General features: G+C 43.9%; 1 protein-coding gene across 5 annotated transcripts in view; it reads right to left on the bottom strand.

Annotated features, from left to right (window-relative positions):
* Positions 1-900: 900 nt before the first annotated feature.
* psenen (presenilin enhancer, gamma-secretase subunit) overlaps positions 901-14,593 on the bottom strand; it is a 68,153-nt gene continuing 54,460 nt past the window's right edge. For 2 of the 5 annotated variants that reach the window (XM_072266204.1, XM_072266208.1), the window contains exons 2-4: positions 5,892-5,997; positions 2,669-2,773; positions 901-1,776 (exon numbers count right to left, since the gene is read on the bottom strand). In XM_072266204.1, the coding sequence (XP_072122305.1) occupies positions 1,637-1,776; positions 2,669-2,773; positions 5,892-5,952 (306 nt within the window). In that variant the 5' untranslated portion in view covers positions 5,953-5,997 and the 3' untranslated portion in view covers positions 901-1,636. The other 3 variants (XM_072266207.1, XM_072266203.1, XM_072266206.1) reach the window with 3 other exon arrangements.

The raw sequence follows: 14,593 nt of genomic DNA, 5'->3' as shown, positions 1-14,593 counted from the left end.
TGCATAGAATGATGGTACAGGCAGATACATTAGATATTTAAGAATCTCTTGGGCACACAAACGACAGAAAAATGGAAAGCTATGTGGGAAAGGGGTTAGACTGATCAGCAAGACTTTGTGGGCTGAAGGGCCTGTACTGTTCTACGTTCCGTGATGTGGATCATGTGCTGGAGAAGGTATTGGTTTAGTTATGGATTTGATACATCGTGGGATAAGGATCTATTCCTACGCTATTTTAAACAAGCGACCTTTTTATTGCCAAACCATTGTAAAACATGGAACTGTGACATTGTGGTTTATGTTAAACAATCCGTAACAGAGTCTGGGACACAGACTAACTGCAGCAGACGATTGAGTCACCAGCACCCTGCTCTAGAGAAAATATGGGGAGAATGACAATAGACAGTGGGTGCAGGAGTAGGCCATTTGGCCCTTCGAGCCAGCACCGCCATTCACTGGGATCATGTCTGATCATCCACAATCAGTACCCTGTACCTGCCTTCTCCCCATATCCTTTGACTCCACTATCATTAAGAGCTCTATCTAACTCTTTCTTGAAAGAATCCAGAGAATTGGCCTCCACTGCCTTCTGAGGCGGAGCATCCCACAGAACCACAACTCTCTGGGTGAAAAAGTTTTTCCTCAACTCTGTTCTAAATGGCCTACCCCTTATTCTTAAACTGTGGCCTCTGGTTCTGGAGAATGAAATGTGGTCAGTGTGAATGAATAGTTTACGACAGGATGGGGCCTGTGTGATTTCCCCCACATGGTGATGGGACGGGGTTTGTGTCTGTGATTCCCCCCCCCCCCCAACTTGGTGACAGGTTCTGTGTCAGCCCCCCCCCCCCACCCCGGCACAGTGACGTGTTCTGTGTCTGACAGTACTCATGGAAACAAGCATTATGAATTACAACCAATTTATTCAGTGATTAATGATAGTTTCTAATCTAGCCATTGATCTCCTGAAGAATTTGAGAAGATAGTGGCTGTGTGTCTTGTCCATTAAGTAAAAACACAGTTTCACAGCCTGAAGCATCGCCCAACATGGGAGATCAGAGTTCAGCAAATTTACACCCTGCTCCTGTTCCGGGATAGCAAGAGGGTGTGGGGATCTGGAGTGCAGGGAGAGGGTCAGAGAGGAGACTAAGAAATTGGAAGGGGACGACAGGGAAAGGGACTCAAATGCAGAGACAGGGCAGGGAGATGGGGGAAAAAGGGCTGGAGAGCAGAAAGGGGGGGAGAGAGGTAAAGGCGGCCAGAGAGAATGGGGGGAAAGAACAAAGAGGGAGGGGAGTAGAGGGGTGAGAGACAGGAGCGGAGAGGGGGAGTAAGAGTTAGGAACAGTATGACAAAGGCTAGGAATTCATTGAGGGGTGTACTGGGGTGAGTTGGTGTGGAGAGGACGGAATGTGGACGGAGACAAGTGAAAGGAAGACTGTGGGGAGAATTAGGGTGGGAAGGAAGGGGAGGGGTGAGTATTTTGAGGAGACAGAGCAGAGCAACAGGCATTCAGGTCCCAGGTGCCCGACATCCATCTTCAATCTGAGGTTGTAGACTGGTCCCGTGTTTCGGGGTGGAGGTGGGGGTAGGGAAGGCAGTGCCACCCCAGACCCTTGCTCCATCGTCTGGCAACTGATCAGGGGATGCCCAGGGGGACGGTGAAGGAGATGTAGTCGCCAATAGCTCCCCACTGGGGCCGGAAGGTCTGGTAGATGGTGATCCAGGTGGTGAGGACAGCGACCCACAGCAACAGCCCTAGTGCAGAGAACTTCACGTCTGTGGATAGGACAGGAGAGGACGTTTGACAGAGCCTGAGCACAAAATCAGCACCATTTCTGTCCCTCAAATGATACCAGCCGCAACCCAGATCTGAAATCAACACCCGGTCTCGGGAATAAACACCCAACTCTTAAGCCCTGTCCCAGTGATAAACAGACCTAGCCCATGTCTAAAATTAACACCCATCTTGCCCCAATCCAGCACTAAACTGGAAATAAATACCTGCCACGCCCCACACCAGAATTAAAACACCCAGTCCATCCTGTAACCAAAATAAAAAAAACTCAAAAGTCACACACAGATAATGCTGGAGGAACTCAGGTCAGGCAGGCAGCATCACTGGAAAAGAGTTTTTGGTTGAGACCCTTCCTTTCCAGTCCCGATGAAGAGTCTTGGCCCGAAAAGTTAACTGCTTATTCTTTTCCATAGATGCTGCCTGACCTGCAAGTTCCTCCAGCATTTTGTGTGTGTTGCTTTGGATTTCCAGCATCCGGAGTTTTTCTCTTGTTTATAAAAAAAAATCTCGTGTCCAGCTCTGCAAGAGAACAGATCCCCATCCTCAAATTAAACACCCTCCAAGTAATTAAACCCCTGTTGCACTGAGCTTTTAGCACACACCAACTTGCACCTGGACACCGGGAGATGCAGAGACAGATGGCCCGAAGATTGGGAACAGAGAGGTTCAAGAACTGGTTACAGGGGTATTGAAGCCAAAGGGGTTTATACGGATGGCGGGGTGTAGGGGCTGGACAGGGGTCACAGAGGCAGGGAGAGGTGTAGGAATCTGTCAGGGCCCATTCCGGTAATGTTTCCCAGGGAAGAGAGGGTCAGTGAGGGTGTGGACCTGTCCAGACTGACCCCCCCCCCCCCCCCGTGACAAGTAACTCACATTTCTTTATCAGCACCTGCTCGTTGAACTCTGGTTTCATAAAAGCCTCCTGAAAAAACCAGACCACATTCACCAGCCAGAGGAACGGCAGCAGGGCAAATCCTCCTGGAAGAGAGAGAGAAGAAAAGCCCATCACCACCGGCTCTGCTGCGAGCTGCCCTGTTCATGGTGTGATATGCTCCTACGTCCACGCAACGTCCTTCAAGGTGAACCAATGCATTGTGAAAGCTGCCAGAAGTTGGGGGTGTGGAAGTCACAGCAATGCAAGGATTAATATTATGTTCCGCAGGCTGCAGTTGTACAGGACTGAGTCTTTTGGCGGGGGGGGGGGGGGGTGAGATGGGATAAACTCGCCTGTGAACGGCAATGAAGTGCCAAGAAACAAGTAGCTCAGCACACCAAGGTAAGGAGGTAAGCGGACGATTGAAAGGCACACACTATCTATTCAGCAACTGGTTTACTAACACTACACTATATTTCATCAGGAGTTTGTATGTCAATAAAGACTGTAGCCCATTTCTACAGATGTGCGCTGGAGACTAGTTGCATCACTTTCTGGTGTGGAGGCTCCAGTGCACAGGAGCGCAGGAGGCTGCAGAGGGTTGTAGACTCGGCCAGATCCATCACGGACACAACCCTCACCACCATCACGTATTCTTGAGGAGGTGCCTCAAGGTAGAGGCATCCATCATGAAAGAACCTCACCATTTGGCCTTCTCATTAATACCATCAGGGTAGAGGTTCAGAAAGACCCACATTCAACGATCCAGGAACAGATCCCTCCTCTCTGACATAAGATTTCTGAATGGACAATAAACCCATGAACACTACCTCACTATTCCTCTTTCGTTCTCTTTTGACTGTCTAATGATTGAGAAAACAGTAACATGCTGACCTGACTTTTCCCTAGTTTTCTCCTTGCACCCAGACCATATCCCTCCATTATCTCCCATCCGTGTACCTAGCCCCCTCCACCTCCCACCAGACTGTATTCCTCCACATCTCCAAGCTGTGTACTTCATCCTCCTCTAACTGCACCCAGAACACGTCACCCATCCACGCTACCTGAACACAGACCATATGTCCCATCAGTGTACCTAGTCCCCCTCTAACTACACCCAGAACATATCCCTTCATATCTCCCATCCATGTACCTAATCTCCTGCTACCTACACCCAGAACATATCCCTCCACATCTCTTATCTGTGCACCTAGTTACCTCTCTATCTACTCCTGGACCATGTCCCTTCATATCTCCCACATCTCCTCTACCTGCACCCAGACCATATCTCCAATCGGTGTACCTATATCTTTACATACACCCAGACCGTATCTCCAATCGGTGTACCTATTCCTCTACCTGCATCCAGAACATATCCATCCATATTTCCCATCTGTGTACTTAGTCCTCCACCTGCACACAGACCATATCCCTTCATTCCTCCCATCCGTGAACCTAGTTACCCCTCTACCCACACCCAGAACATATCCATCCATATCTCCCATTCGGGTAACTAGTCCTCTACCTGCACCCAGACCATATCCCTCAGTATCTCCCATCGGTATATCTAGTCCCCTCTAGCTACACCCAGATGATATCCCTCCACCTCCCCAGACCATATCTCTCTATATTCCCCATCAGTGTGCCTAGTCTCCCTCTACCTCCACTTTTTCCAACCATGTACCTAGTCCTCTACATGCCCCCAGACCATATCTACCATCCTTGTTCCTGTCCAAGCTTCTCTTAAATGTTAGGATCAAATCCACATCCACCATTTCCACTGGCAGCTTGTTTTACACTCTCACTACCCTGAGCGAATAAGATCCCCTTCAGGTTCCTCTTAAATATTTCACCTTTGACCCCGAGCTGATGTTGTCTCACTCAACCCGAGTGGAAAAAGCCAGCATGCATTCACCCTATCACTACCCCTCATCATTCTGTATACCTCAGTGAGATCTCCCTTCAGGGAATAAAGTCTTTACCTATTCAAGCTTTTCCTGTAACTCGAGTACTGGTGGAAACGGATAACGACAAAATATTTGGGGGGGGTGCGTGGAGGGAGATAAGCAAGGAACACTAAAGTCTGTGATATGATCAATCCAGTTTAAGGTTAGTGAAGGAAGGTTTAGGGGAGATGTTAGAGGTAGTTTATATTTTTAAACAGTGGTGGGTGTATAGAACATGATGTGGTGGTAGAGGCAGATAAATGAGGGATATTTAAGACTCTTAGAGAGGCACATGGATGAAAGAAAAATGGAGGGTTATGGGCTGTGGAGGCAGGAAGGGTTAGTTTGATTGTGGAGTAGGTGAATAGGTCAGCACAACATTTTGGGCCGCTGGGCCTGCATTGTACATTATGTTCCGGTAAAGAAGGGGAGAATGAGAAGTACTTGGAGGAGAGATGGCGTTAGATGAGGGAGGTGATCCAGTGTGTAAAGTGATTAATGGAACTGGGAAGGAGGACTAAAACTTGGGATGGGGGGGGGAGGAGGGAAGGGACTTAAGCCCCACACACACACAGATGCCCCTCGAATCACTAAGTTCCAGACATTGTTTGTTGCTCCAGATTCCAGCGTCGGTCAGACACACAGCACAGAAACAGGCCCTTCAGCCTACTGGCCTTCCCCAACTAAGTCAGTCACATTTGGCCTCATCTCCTCCATATCTCTCCAAACCTTAGCATGACCCTGAAACATGTCTTTTAATTAGCGGTAATGTACCTGTCTCAACCACTTCCTCTGCCAGCTTGTTCCATAGTCGTGGGCAAAATACAGTTGCCCCTTGGGTTCATACTAAATCACTCCCCTCTCAACTTAAACCTTTGTCCTCTAGTTGTTGACTTCCCCAACCCTGGCAAACAGACTGCATGTATTCACCCTCATCTATAACCCCTAGATTTTATACACTTTTATAAGATCACCTTTCAATCTCCTCAACCATTCACCAAAATTGTCCCAGCAACATATTTTCTAGCTTAATGGCTCCGTTCCTACAGCAGAGCGACTAAAACAATATTCCAAATGCAGCCTCACCAATGTCTTGTATAACTGCAACAGTTTCTATACTTATTGCCCTGACTGATGAAGGCCAGTGTGTCAAACACCTTCTTCACCATCCTGTCTACTTGTGAAGGCCATGTTCAAACAGTGTAGTTGTACCTTGGAATGAGATGGTTACGTTGCTAGACTCTCTCACAACACCCTCCTTGCCAATTATACTCACCCAGGTAGTATTTGCGACACAGATTAAGTTTGTCCTCGTTACTGACTCGTTCCAGATTCATTGTAGACCTTGGGTGAGTGAGAACTCGTCAATCCTCAGGTACTTCCTATAAGGGAAAAGGCGGGGGGGGGGGGGGATGGCAAAAGTAATGAAAAGTAATACAATGCATAGCCTGGATAATTCATTCCTCCTTTCTGTTCTCTCTCTCCTCCCACTTCCCTTTAACAATCCCTTCAATGAATGCCCCTCGATTCCCCTTAATCAGCTTTCCCATGTAACTAAATAGCTAAATCCCAATTTAAATCACTCCATTTTGCCTATAACTATTATTCCATTCATCACTAATTTAATCTATTTTCACCCCTTCTCATTACCCTATTACCCTTCCCCATTAACTTTGACCCCACCTAACCCCTTCCACTCTCCCTTTATTCCCATGACTTCAAGCCCCCCTTCCACACCATCAACCCCACACCCTCTGCATTAACCCTAACTCCTCCACCCACTCCCTGTTCATTAAACCCCTTCCCCTTCATAACACCTCTATCCCAACCCCCGCCTATTAATCCCTCTCCAACCCCTCCCCTAATCACAAACACTGTCCATTAACCCCTCACCACATTCCCTTCCCTTCCACCCCTCCATCAATGCCCATTAACTCTCCAACCACCCCACCCTACCGTACAAAGCCCCTGCCCATTACTGTAACCCACTACGCCCACCCTACTTTACAACACCTGCACATTAACCCCACTTCCCCTTTCACTCCTTTCCCTATCAGCAGTCGCACTTGAATCCCCGATAATCGCTCTCCTCCCCCCTTTAATCCCTTCCCCCCCCCCCTCAATCCCTCCCGGGAAATTCCTGTCGCCTCCCACCTTCCGCTGACTCCCGATCACGGACGGCGTTCCCGCTGCCTGCTGGGAAAATACAACCGAAACAAACTACAATTCCCGACGATCAACGCACCGGCTCAGGCTGCGGCGAATGCCGAGAGACCTCTTGTAATCCATTTGATAGATTCTTTGTCGTAAATAATTTTCTGGTTTTCTTTGAAAAATTTATAGAGGTTTGTTTATCTTTGACGTGTCTTATCCCCTTAAAGGTCTTTCTTCCCAGAGAACAGCGCGAAGGAAGGGGTAGGCTCTCGGGGCATGCCGGGAGGTGGAGTTTAATTGTCAACACTGACGGAGTTAAAGAGAATATACTACAATACCCGGCAGGCACTGCGCTGCGGTTCGGCGCATGCGCCGTTCTCGGGGCGAGCGAGCCGCGGTGAAAATGGAGGGATGTTGAGAACGTGGGAGGAGGAGTGGAAAAATCGAGGAAAGTTGTGTGGTTGGGGAGAAGGGAAAGCCTGAGATCAATTGTGGGAGGAAGTGGCGGTACCTGAGGAAACTCAAAGAAAATTGGGATGGAATAGGGAAGCAAGAAATAAATTCCCGGGGTGGGGGGGGGGGCCGAGGAAATGGGGAAACCTGAGGTAAATTGAAAGACTATTGAGGAAAACTGAGGTAAATATTCAGACAGTCAGGAAACTGCTTCTTTTACTTCCTTTTTCAAATATGATTCTGCTAATATTTACATTTTGGGGGTAATTGAGCGATCTGGGGTTTTGCTGTCTGTGAGGGAGTTCAGTTGGGTTTAAGGTGAATTGTGCGGCCTGGAGATGGGGCGTGAGCCCGTGGTCAGCTCTGATTAAAGCATAGAGGAAGATTGAAATCAATAAGGACAAGAGCAGAAGGCGAGCGGGTGTTCAACACCATCTGCCTGCATTTGACCATTCTCTCTCTTAACCGCTTGCTCGCTGCTGCCAGTGGAAGGAGCCTTTGTTTGACTGGTCTCTCTCTCTCACTCTCTCTTCCCCCTTGCTTAATGCTGCTGGAGGCTGGTCCCAGAATCTTAGGATTTGGGCAAGGTTTTCATCGATGCTGTTTGTCATTTGACTCTGCAGATCATATTCTGGTTTCTTGTTGCTCTGCAGTCAATGAACGACACAGCACTAAATCGGACTGAACATTCTTGGTCCGTTTCTATGACTTTGTGGTTTAATGTTTTATATTCGGTGTTTTTTGCTGGTTTTTACATTTGCAAGATTTGTGCTTTCTTGTGTGTTGGGGAATTAAATGTGTTCCATGGTTTCTCTTTGTTTTATGGCTGTCTGGGAAGAAGAATCTCAGTGTTGTATACTGCACACGTACTTTGGTAATAACTAGACTTTGAATCTTCGAAATATGACAGTAAAGGTTCCAGTGACGTCATCGTCCAGAATGGCAGCTTAAGTCAACAGCTCCTCTGGAAAAATGCATATTTTGCCCCATTAATCCATCTTTGGAAAATATCTGAATTGATAAGGGGGACAAGAATGGAGATTAAAGAAAAAGCATCACTGCAGAGCCTATAGAAGAGAGAGGTGCAATGCGCAGCTCTCCTACACGTGCGCGTGGTGGCAAAGCTGACGCTGAACCTCATTCAAGCGAAGCGGCAGATATGATAAGGATTTTGGAAGAGCTAAGGGAAGTCCAAAAAGATATAAAACAGCAACTCGATATCAACTCAGAGCTCGCTAACATCAATCAGAAAATAGCGGTAGCAGAGACTCGAATTGAGAAAGTGGAAGATTGCGTGCAAAATGTGGAATGGATACTAAGTAAGACGATAAAAATATTAAATCAACAGGAAAGTAAATTGCTTGACCAGGAGGGAAGATCGTGACAGAAAAATATCAGGATTTATAACGTTCCTGAAGGAGCGGAGGGAGTGTTGATGACAGAGTTTGTAGAAAAGTTGCTGCGGGAAGCGCTGGAGATTCCCTGACTATGGAGATTGAAATTGAGAGGGCGCATCATGCACTCGTCCGGAGGCCTCCGGCTGTCCTACAGAAACGGAAGAAATATTCTGAAGCGAAACAAATACACCCTGTACCCTGCTGAACTGAGAGTATTTTACGAAGGGGAGCTATAGCTATATCAGACAGTGGAAGAGGCGACTACAGACATGAACAGCAGAGGACTGCCATTTAGCGTGGTCAAACTAAGGGAAAGCCTGGCTGTGCAGTTATCCCAATCTGCTGGGGAAATAGTAAGAGAACCGAGTAAGCATGGGACAGGAGGAAGACGAGAGAAGGATTTTAGAAAGAGACTGTGGGTTCTCTGCAGACAGCCCTCACCACCTCCAGAAGAGCCATAAGGTTCGGCTAACTTTAAAGTGCTGATAAACTAAATGGAAGCAAAAATAGACGGTGATAAACCTATCTCAAATACGTATTATAATGTGAATTTTATATTACTCAATTCTTTTTATTCATTCACTCCTTTCTCCCCACCTAAATGAGAATATATATATATATAGGAGGAATACACAGGGAAATGATTTCTGTGTAATGGACATAGATTTTTTTACTTACTTTTATAGGTAGTGTTGGTGTGTGGCCAGGTGGTTAAGGCGTTTGTCTAGTGATCTGCAGGTCGCTAGTTCGAGCCTTGGCTGAGGCAGCGTGTTGTGTCCCTGAGCAAGGCACTTAACCACACATTGTTCTGTGACGACACTGGTTCCAAGCTGTATGGGTCCTAATGCCCTTCCCTTGGACAACATGGCTAGCATGGAGAGGGGAGACTTGCAGCATGGCAACTGCCGGTCTTCCATACAACCTTGCCCAGGCCTGCGCCCTGGAAACTTTCCAAGGTGCAAATCCATGGTCTCACGAGACTAACGGATGCCTATGATAGGTACTGCAGCGGGGGCCCTCAACTCACAGGTAGGAGGGGCTATCCCCCACGGCTAGACATTTCCTCTAGCTCAACCCAGGGTCATCTAGAGACCCCAGCTTTGGAATCACACCTTCATTACCTTTTTGTTTATTATTCGCATTTCTTGGCTCTTATTTGTTCAGGGAGTAGATCAATTAAGTTATATTCTGCAAATTTCAATGGTATACTTACAGATGGCTAAGGACAAAGTAAAATTCATTTCTTTTAATGTCAATGGGCTGTTAAATCCAATCATATGAAGTAAAATTCTATCAAAAATGAAAAAAGAACAAGTCCATGTAGTATATTTACAGGAAATTCACATAAGTGATAATGAGCATGGAAAATTAAAGAGAATGGGCTTCACTAATTTGTTTTTCTCCTCATATAAATCAGGACATAGAAGAGGAGTTGCTATTCTCATCTCAAGCAAGCTAAGTTTTGAAAAAGTATTCGAAATGGGAGATAAGGAGGGCAGATATATTCTGGTAAGGGGGAATATAGACGGAAATCTAATTACTTTATTGAATATATACACACCCCCAGGAAGTGATATTAGTTTCTTCCAGAAAATCATTAATATTATGCAAATGGAAACAGAAGGTCTCTTGATATGTGAGGGAGACTTAAATTTACAATTACATCCAAAGTTAGACTCTTCCAATAGAAAAACTTATGAAACAAAGTCCTTCCAAAAGAAAATTAACAATGTGTTTGAGGATGTTGGATATATGGAGGGATCTTTTCCCCGGCAGAAGGGATTACACTCATTATTCTGCCCCCATCCCATATACCCAAGAATAGACTATTTCATAACGTTTGGGAAAAGGTAGAGACAAAATAATCACCTGTGGAATTGGGACAATAGATGTAAGTGACCATGCACCTATATATTTATCTGTTGATTTTGACCTACAACCAAAGAGTACTATTTGGAAACTAAATTCAAGTCTACTCAATGATTCCTATTTTAAGGAACAAATTAAAAAAGAAATTGGTCTTTACTAAGAATTCAATGATAATGGAGAGGTTTCACCTCCCATTCTATGGGATACTATGAAGGCTGTCTTAAGAGGGAAAATTATAGCGATATCTTCATATAAGAAAAAAATAAGGAATAAAACATTAAAGGAATTACAAAATAAATTGAAGGAACTAGAAAAAAACAAATTGAGTTTGGCACAGGATACACTAGAGGAAATTTTAAAAATTAGGAATGAAATTAATAGTTTGGCTACACAAGAAATTAGAAAAAAATTAATGTTTCTGAAACAGAGACAGTATGAAAGTAGATCTAAATCTATGAAAATATTGGCGTGGAAACTGAAAAAAAAAGATAGCAGAAAATACAATTCATAGAATTAGGGATCCAAGAACAAAAGTGATAAAAAAAAATAAGCTAAGTGAAATTCAAGAAGCTTTTTGAAATGTTTTACAAAACTCTATATTCCAAAGCTCCAGGTGGAAGCATAGCCCAGATTGACACCTTCCTGAATTCCTTAGAGTTACCCACTTAAAGCAAAGAACAAGATAGAACGATGACTGCTGACATAACTGAAGCTGAACTAAAAACTGCAATTAGTAGGCTTAAATTAAGCAAGTCACCAGGATCAGATGGATTTACGGCAGAGTGGTATAGGGAATTTAGAAATGAGTTAATTCCTGTTTTGCTCCCCACCCTGCTAGGATTAAAATCAATGGATATTTATCTAATAGCTTTCCCCTATAAAAGGGCATGAGACAGGGTTGTGCATGGTCACCGCTATTCTTCGCATTATGTCTGGAACCATTAGCTCAACACATCAGACAAAATGAAGATATCAGGGGAATTATGATTAAAGGGACAGAACATAAATTGGCCTGTTACGTGGATGACATTTTGATCTATCTAGGGCAACCAACATACTCTTTACCTAAATTGATGCAATCCTTTGAACAATATGGCCAATTATCAGGATACAAGATCAACGTAGATAAAACCCAACTACTTTCATATAACTATAGCCCACCAAGAGAAATTGAAAGTAGATATCCTTGGGCATGGCAAACAGAGTCTGTCAAATATTTGGGCATCATTATGCCAAAAGATTTGTCAAAATTATCAGAGTGCAATTATCAGCCTATATATATATATATAAAAGGAAGATATAACAGGATGGAACCTAATTCCATTTTTTAGTCTCAGTTCAAGGATTGAATCTATTAAAATGAATATATTGCCCAGACTATTATATCTCTTTCAGACCCTACCAATAGAGATTAATCAGAATCAATTCAATGAATGGAACAAAATGTTGTCAAGATATATATGGCAAGGTAAAAGGCCTAGAGTTCGTCTCAAAACTCTGCAATTAGCCAAGGGAAAGGGGGGAGGGGGAATGGGGCCTACCTTCTCTTAGAGATTATTATTTCGCAGCACAGTTGAGAGCTGTGATATGCTGGTGCAATCCATCACGTGATGCTCAATGAAAAATCATTGAGGAGAGCATACTTTCCATCCCCATACAGGCAATTTTGGCTGATAACAACCTACAAAGTTACATAAACACTACTGATAACCCATGGGTGAAATGGACTCTTAAAACATGGAAAACTATTATAAAAGAATATGAACTAGAGAGGGACATTGCAATTCTTAATGGTGTGCATATGACTTGGATTTTACGCCGAACAAACTGGATGCTAGATTTGAGGACTGGACAGCTAAAGAAATAACAGCTATTTGCAATATAATGAAAGAAGGAACACTTCAGTTTTGAAATGCTCAAAGAGAAACACTTATTAGAAAAACAAGACTTCTATCGATATTTACAGATGGACATCGGGGGAACCTTTCTTGCATCTAGTGCGACTGTGAGCGAGGTTTTAGCCTAATGAATCAACTCAAAAATAAGCTGAGAAACCGTCTAAGTGAATGTCATTTGGATATGGTAATGAGAATCAAAAGCTATCAATTGGATGGAAGTTCCATTCGTCTAGATAGAGTTTACAAAGAATGGGTAAATGCCAAAGACAGGAGAGAGAAAAAATAACTCAGTGACTTAAATATGTATGTTATTTTGTTGTTATTCTGTGCAGTTTTATGTAAAATATTTTGTAAACCTACATAAACTGTGCGATATATGCATTCAGTGCGCACGTACTTTTGTCACAAGAAAAAAATTTGCACAACATAAGATTTTTGCACACACTGACTACTAAAAATTAGAGGGAACATTGATCGGGATGCTCTTTATTGACTACAGCTCGATATTCAATACCATCATCCCCTCAAAACTAGTCCATAAGCTTCAAGACCTTGGCTGCAATACCTTCTTGTTAATCCTCAATTTTCTCACTTACGGTTGCCAGTCAGTTCAGATTGGCAATAACATCTCCTCCACAATCTATCAGCATGGGTACATCAAAAGGCTGTGTGCTTAGCCCCCTGCTCTACTTGCTTTACACTTATGAATGTGTGCCCAAGTACAGCAGCAATGCCATATTCAAGTTTGCTGATGAAACCACTCTTGTTGGCCAAGTCAAATGTGGTTATGAATCAGCATATAGGAAGAAGATTGAAAATCTGGTTGGTACCACAACAACAACCTCTTTCTCAATGTCAGCAAGACCAAAGAGCTGATTATTAATTTCAGGATGAGAAAACAGAGGTCCATGAGCCAGTCCTCATTGGAGGATTAGATGTGGAGAGGGTTAGCAACTTAAAATTCCTTGGTTATCATTTTGGAAGATGTGTCTGGGCCCAGCACTGAAGTGCAATTATGAAGAAACCTCAGCAGTGCCTCTATTTCTTGGAGTTTGCGAAGATTCAATGTGACATCTTAAACTTTGGCAAACATCATAGATGTGTGGTGGAGAGTTTATTGACTGGTTGCATCACAGCCTGGTATGGAAACACCAATGCCCTCGAACAGAAAATCCTACATAAAGTAGTGGATATGGCCCAGTCCATCACAGGTAAAACCCTTCCTACAATTGAGCATATCTACATAGATTGCTGTCACAGGAAAGCAACATTCATCATCAAGGACCCCCACCACCCAAGCCATGCTCTCACTGCTACCATCAAGAAGGTACAGGAGCTTCAGGACCCATGCCGCCAGGTTCAAGAACAGTTATTACCCCTCAACCATCAGGCTCTTGAACCAGAGGGGATAAAGTTACTCAACTTCACTCACCTCAACACTGAAATCTTTGCACAACCTATAGATTCGCTTTCAAGCACTCTTCATCATCTCATGTTCTCAATATTTATTGCTTATATAATTCTCTTTTGTATTTGCACAGTTTGTTGTCTGTTGCACATTGGTTGTTTATCTGTACCCTTGGGTGTGATCTTTCATTGATTTTATTGTGTTTCTTGGATTTACTGTGAATAACCGCAAGAAAATGAATTTCAGGGTTGTATATGGTGACATTTATGTACTTTGATAATCTGCAGAATCTCGTGGACATCTATGTTTTCATCAAGGTCACAGACATCAGAGGTCCCAGTACAGATCTCTGCAGAATATCACTGGTCACAATGGTCCAGCCAGAATAAGTCCCTTCTACCACTTCTATGGGCAAGATGATTCTAAATCCAAACTTCACCACCATGGATTCCATTCATCTCAATCTTACAGAACAGCCTACTAAAATAGATCTGGTTAAATGTCTCATACTTACACCTACAGTCCCTCATTTACTGAAGGGTCACCAATTTCCTCAATTTTCTTTCAAATAATTCCACATTTTACCCACCTTTAGACAAGTGACCCCATCCAGTTCCCAGGTTTTACGCAATTAACCCCAAACTTCCCTATTTAAACTAAATTGTCTCACTCTCCTCAAATTTCCACAGTTCCTCCTTACTCTCATCAAATTTCTCCATTTACTCATTGTTTGCTTCAAATTCCCCGCAGATTTAAAAGTTCAATGTATATTTATTATCAAAGTACATATATGTCAGCA

This window comes from Mobula birostris, chromosome 8 (assembly GCF_030028105.1).
Source record: "Mobula birostris isolate sMobBir1 chromosome 8, sMobBir1.hap1, whole genome shotgun sequence".
Classification (NCBI taxonomy): domain Eukaryota; kingdom Metazoa; phylum Chordata; class Chondrichthyes; order Myliobatiformes; family Myliobatidae; genus Mobula; species Mobula birostris.
This window is presented reverse-complemented; position numbering and strand designations above follow the sequence as displayed.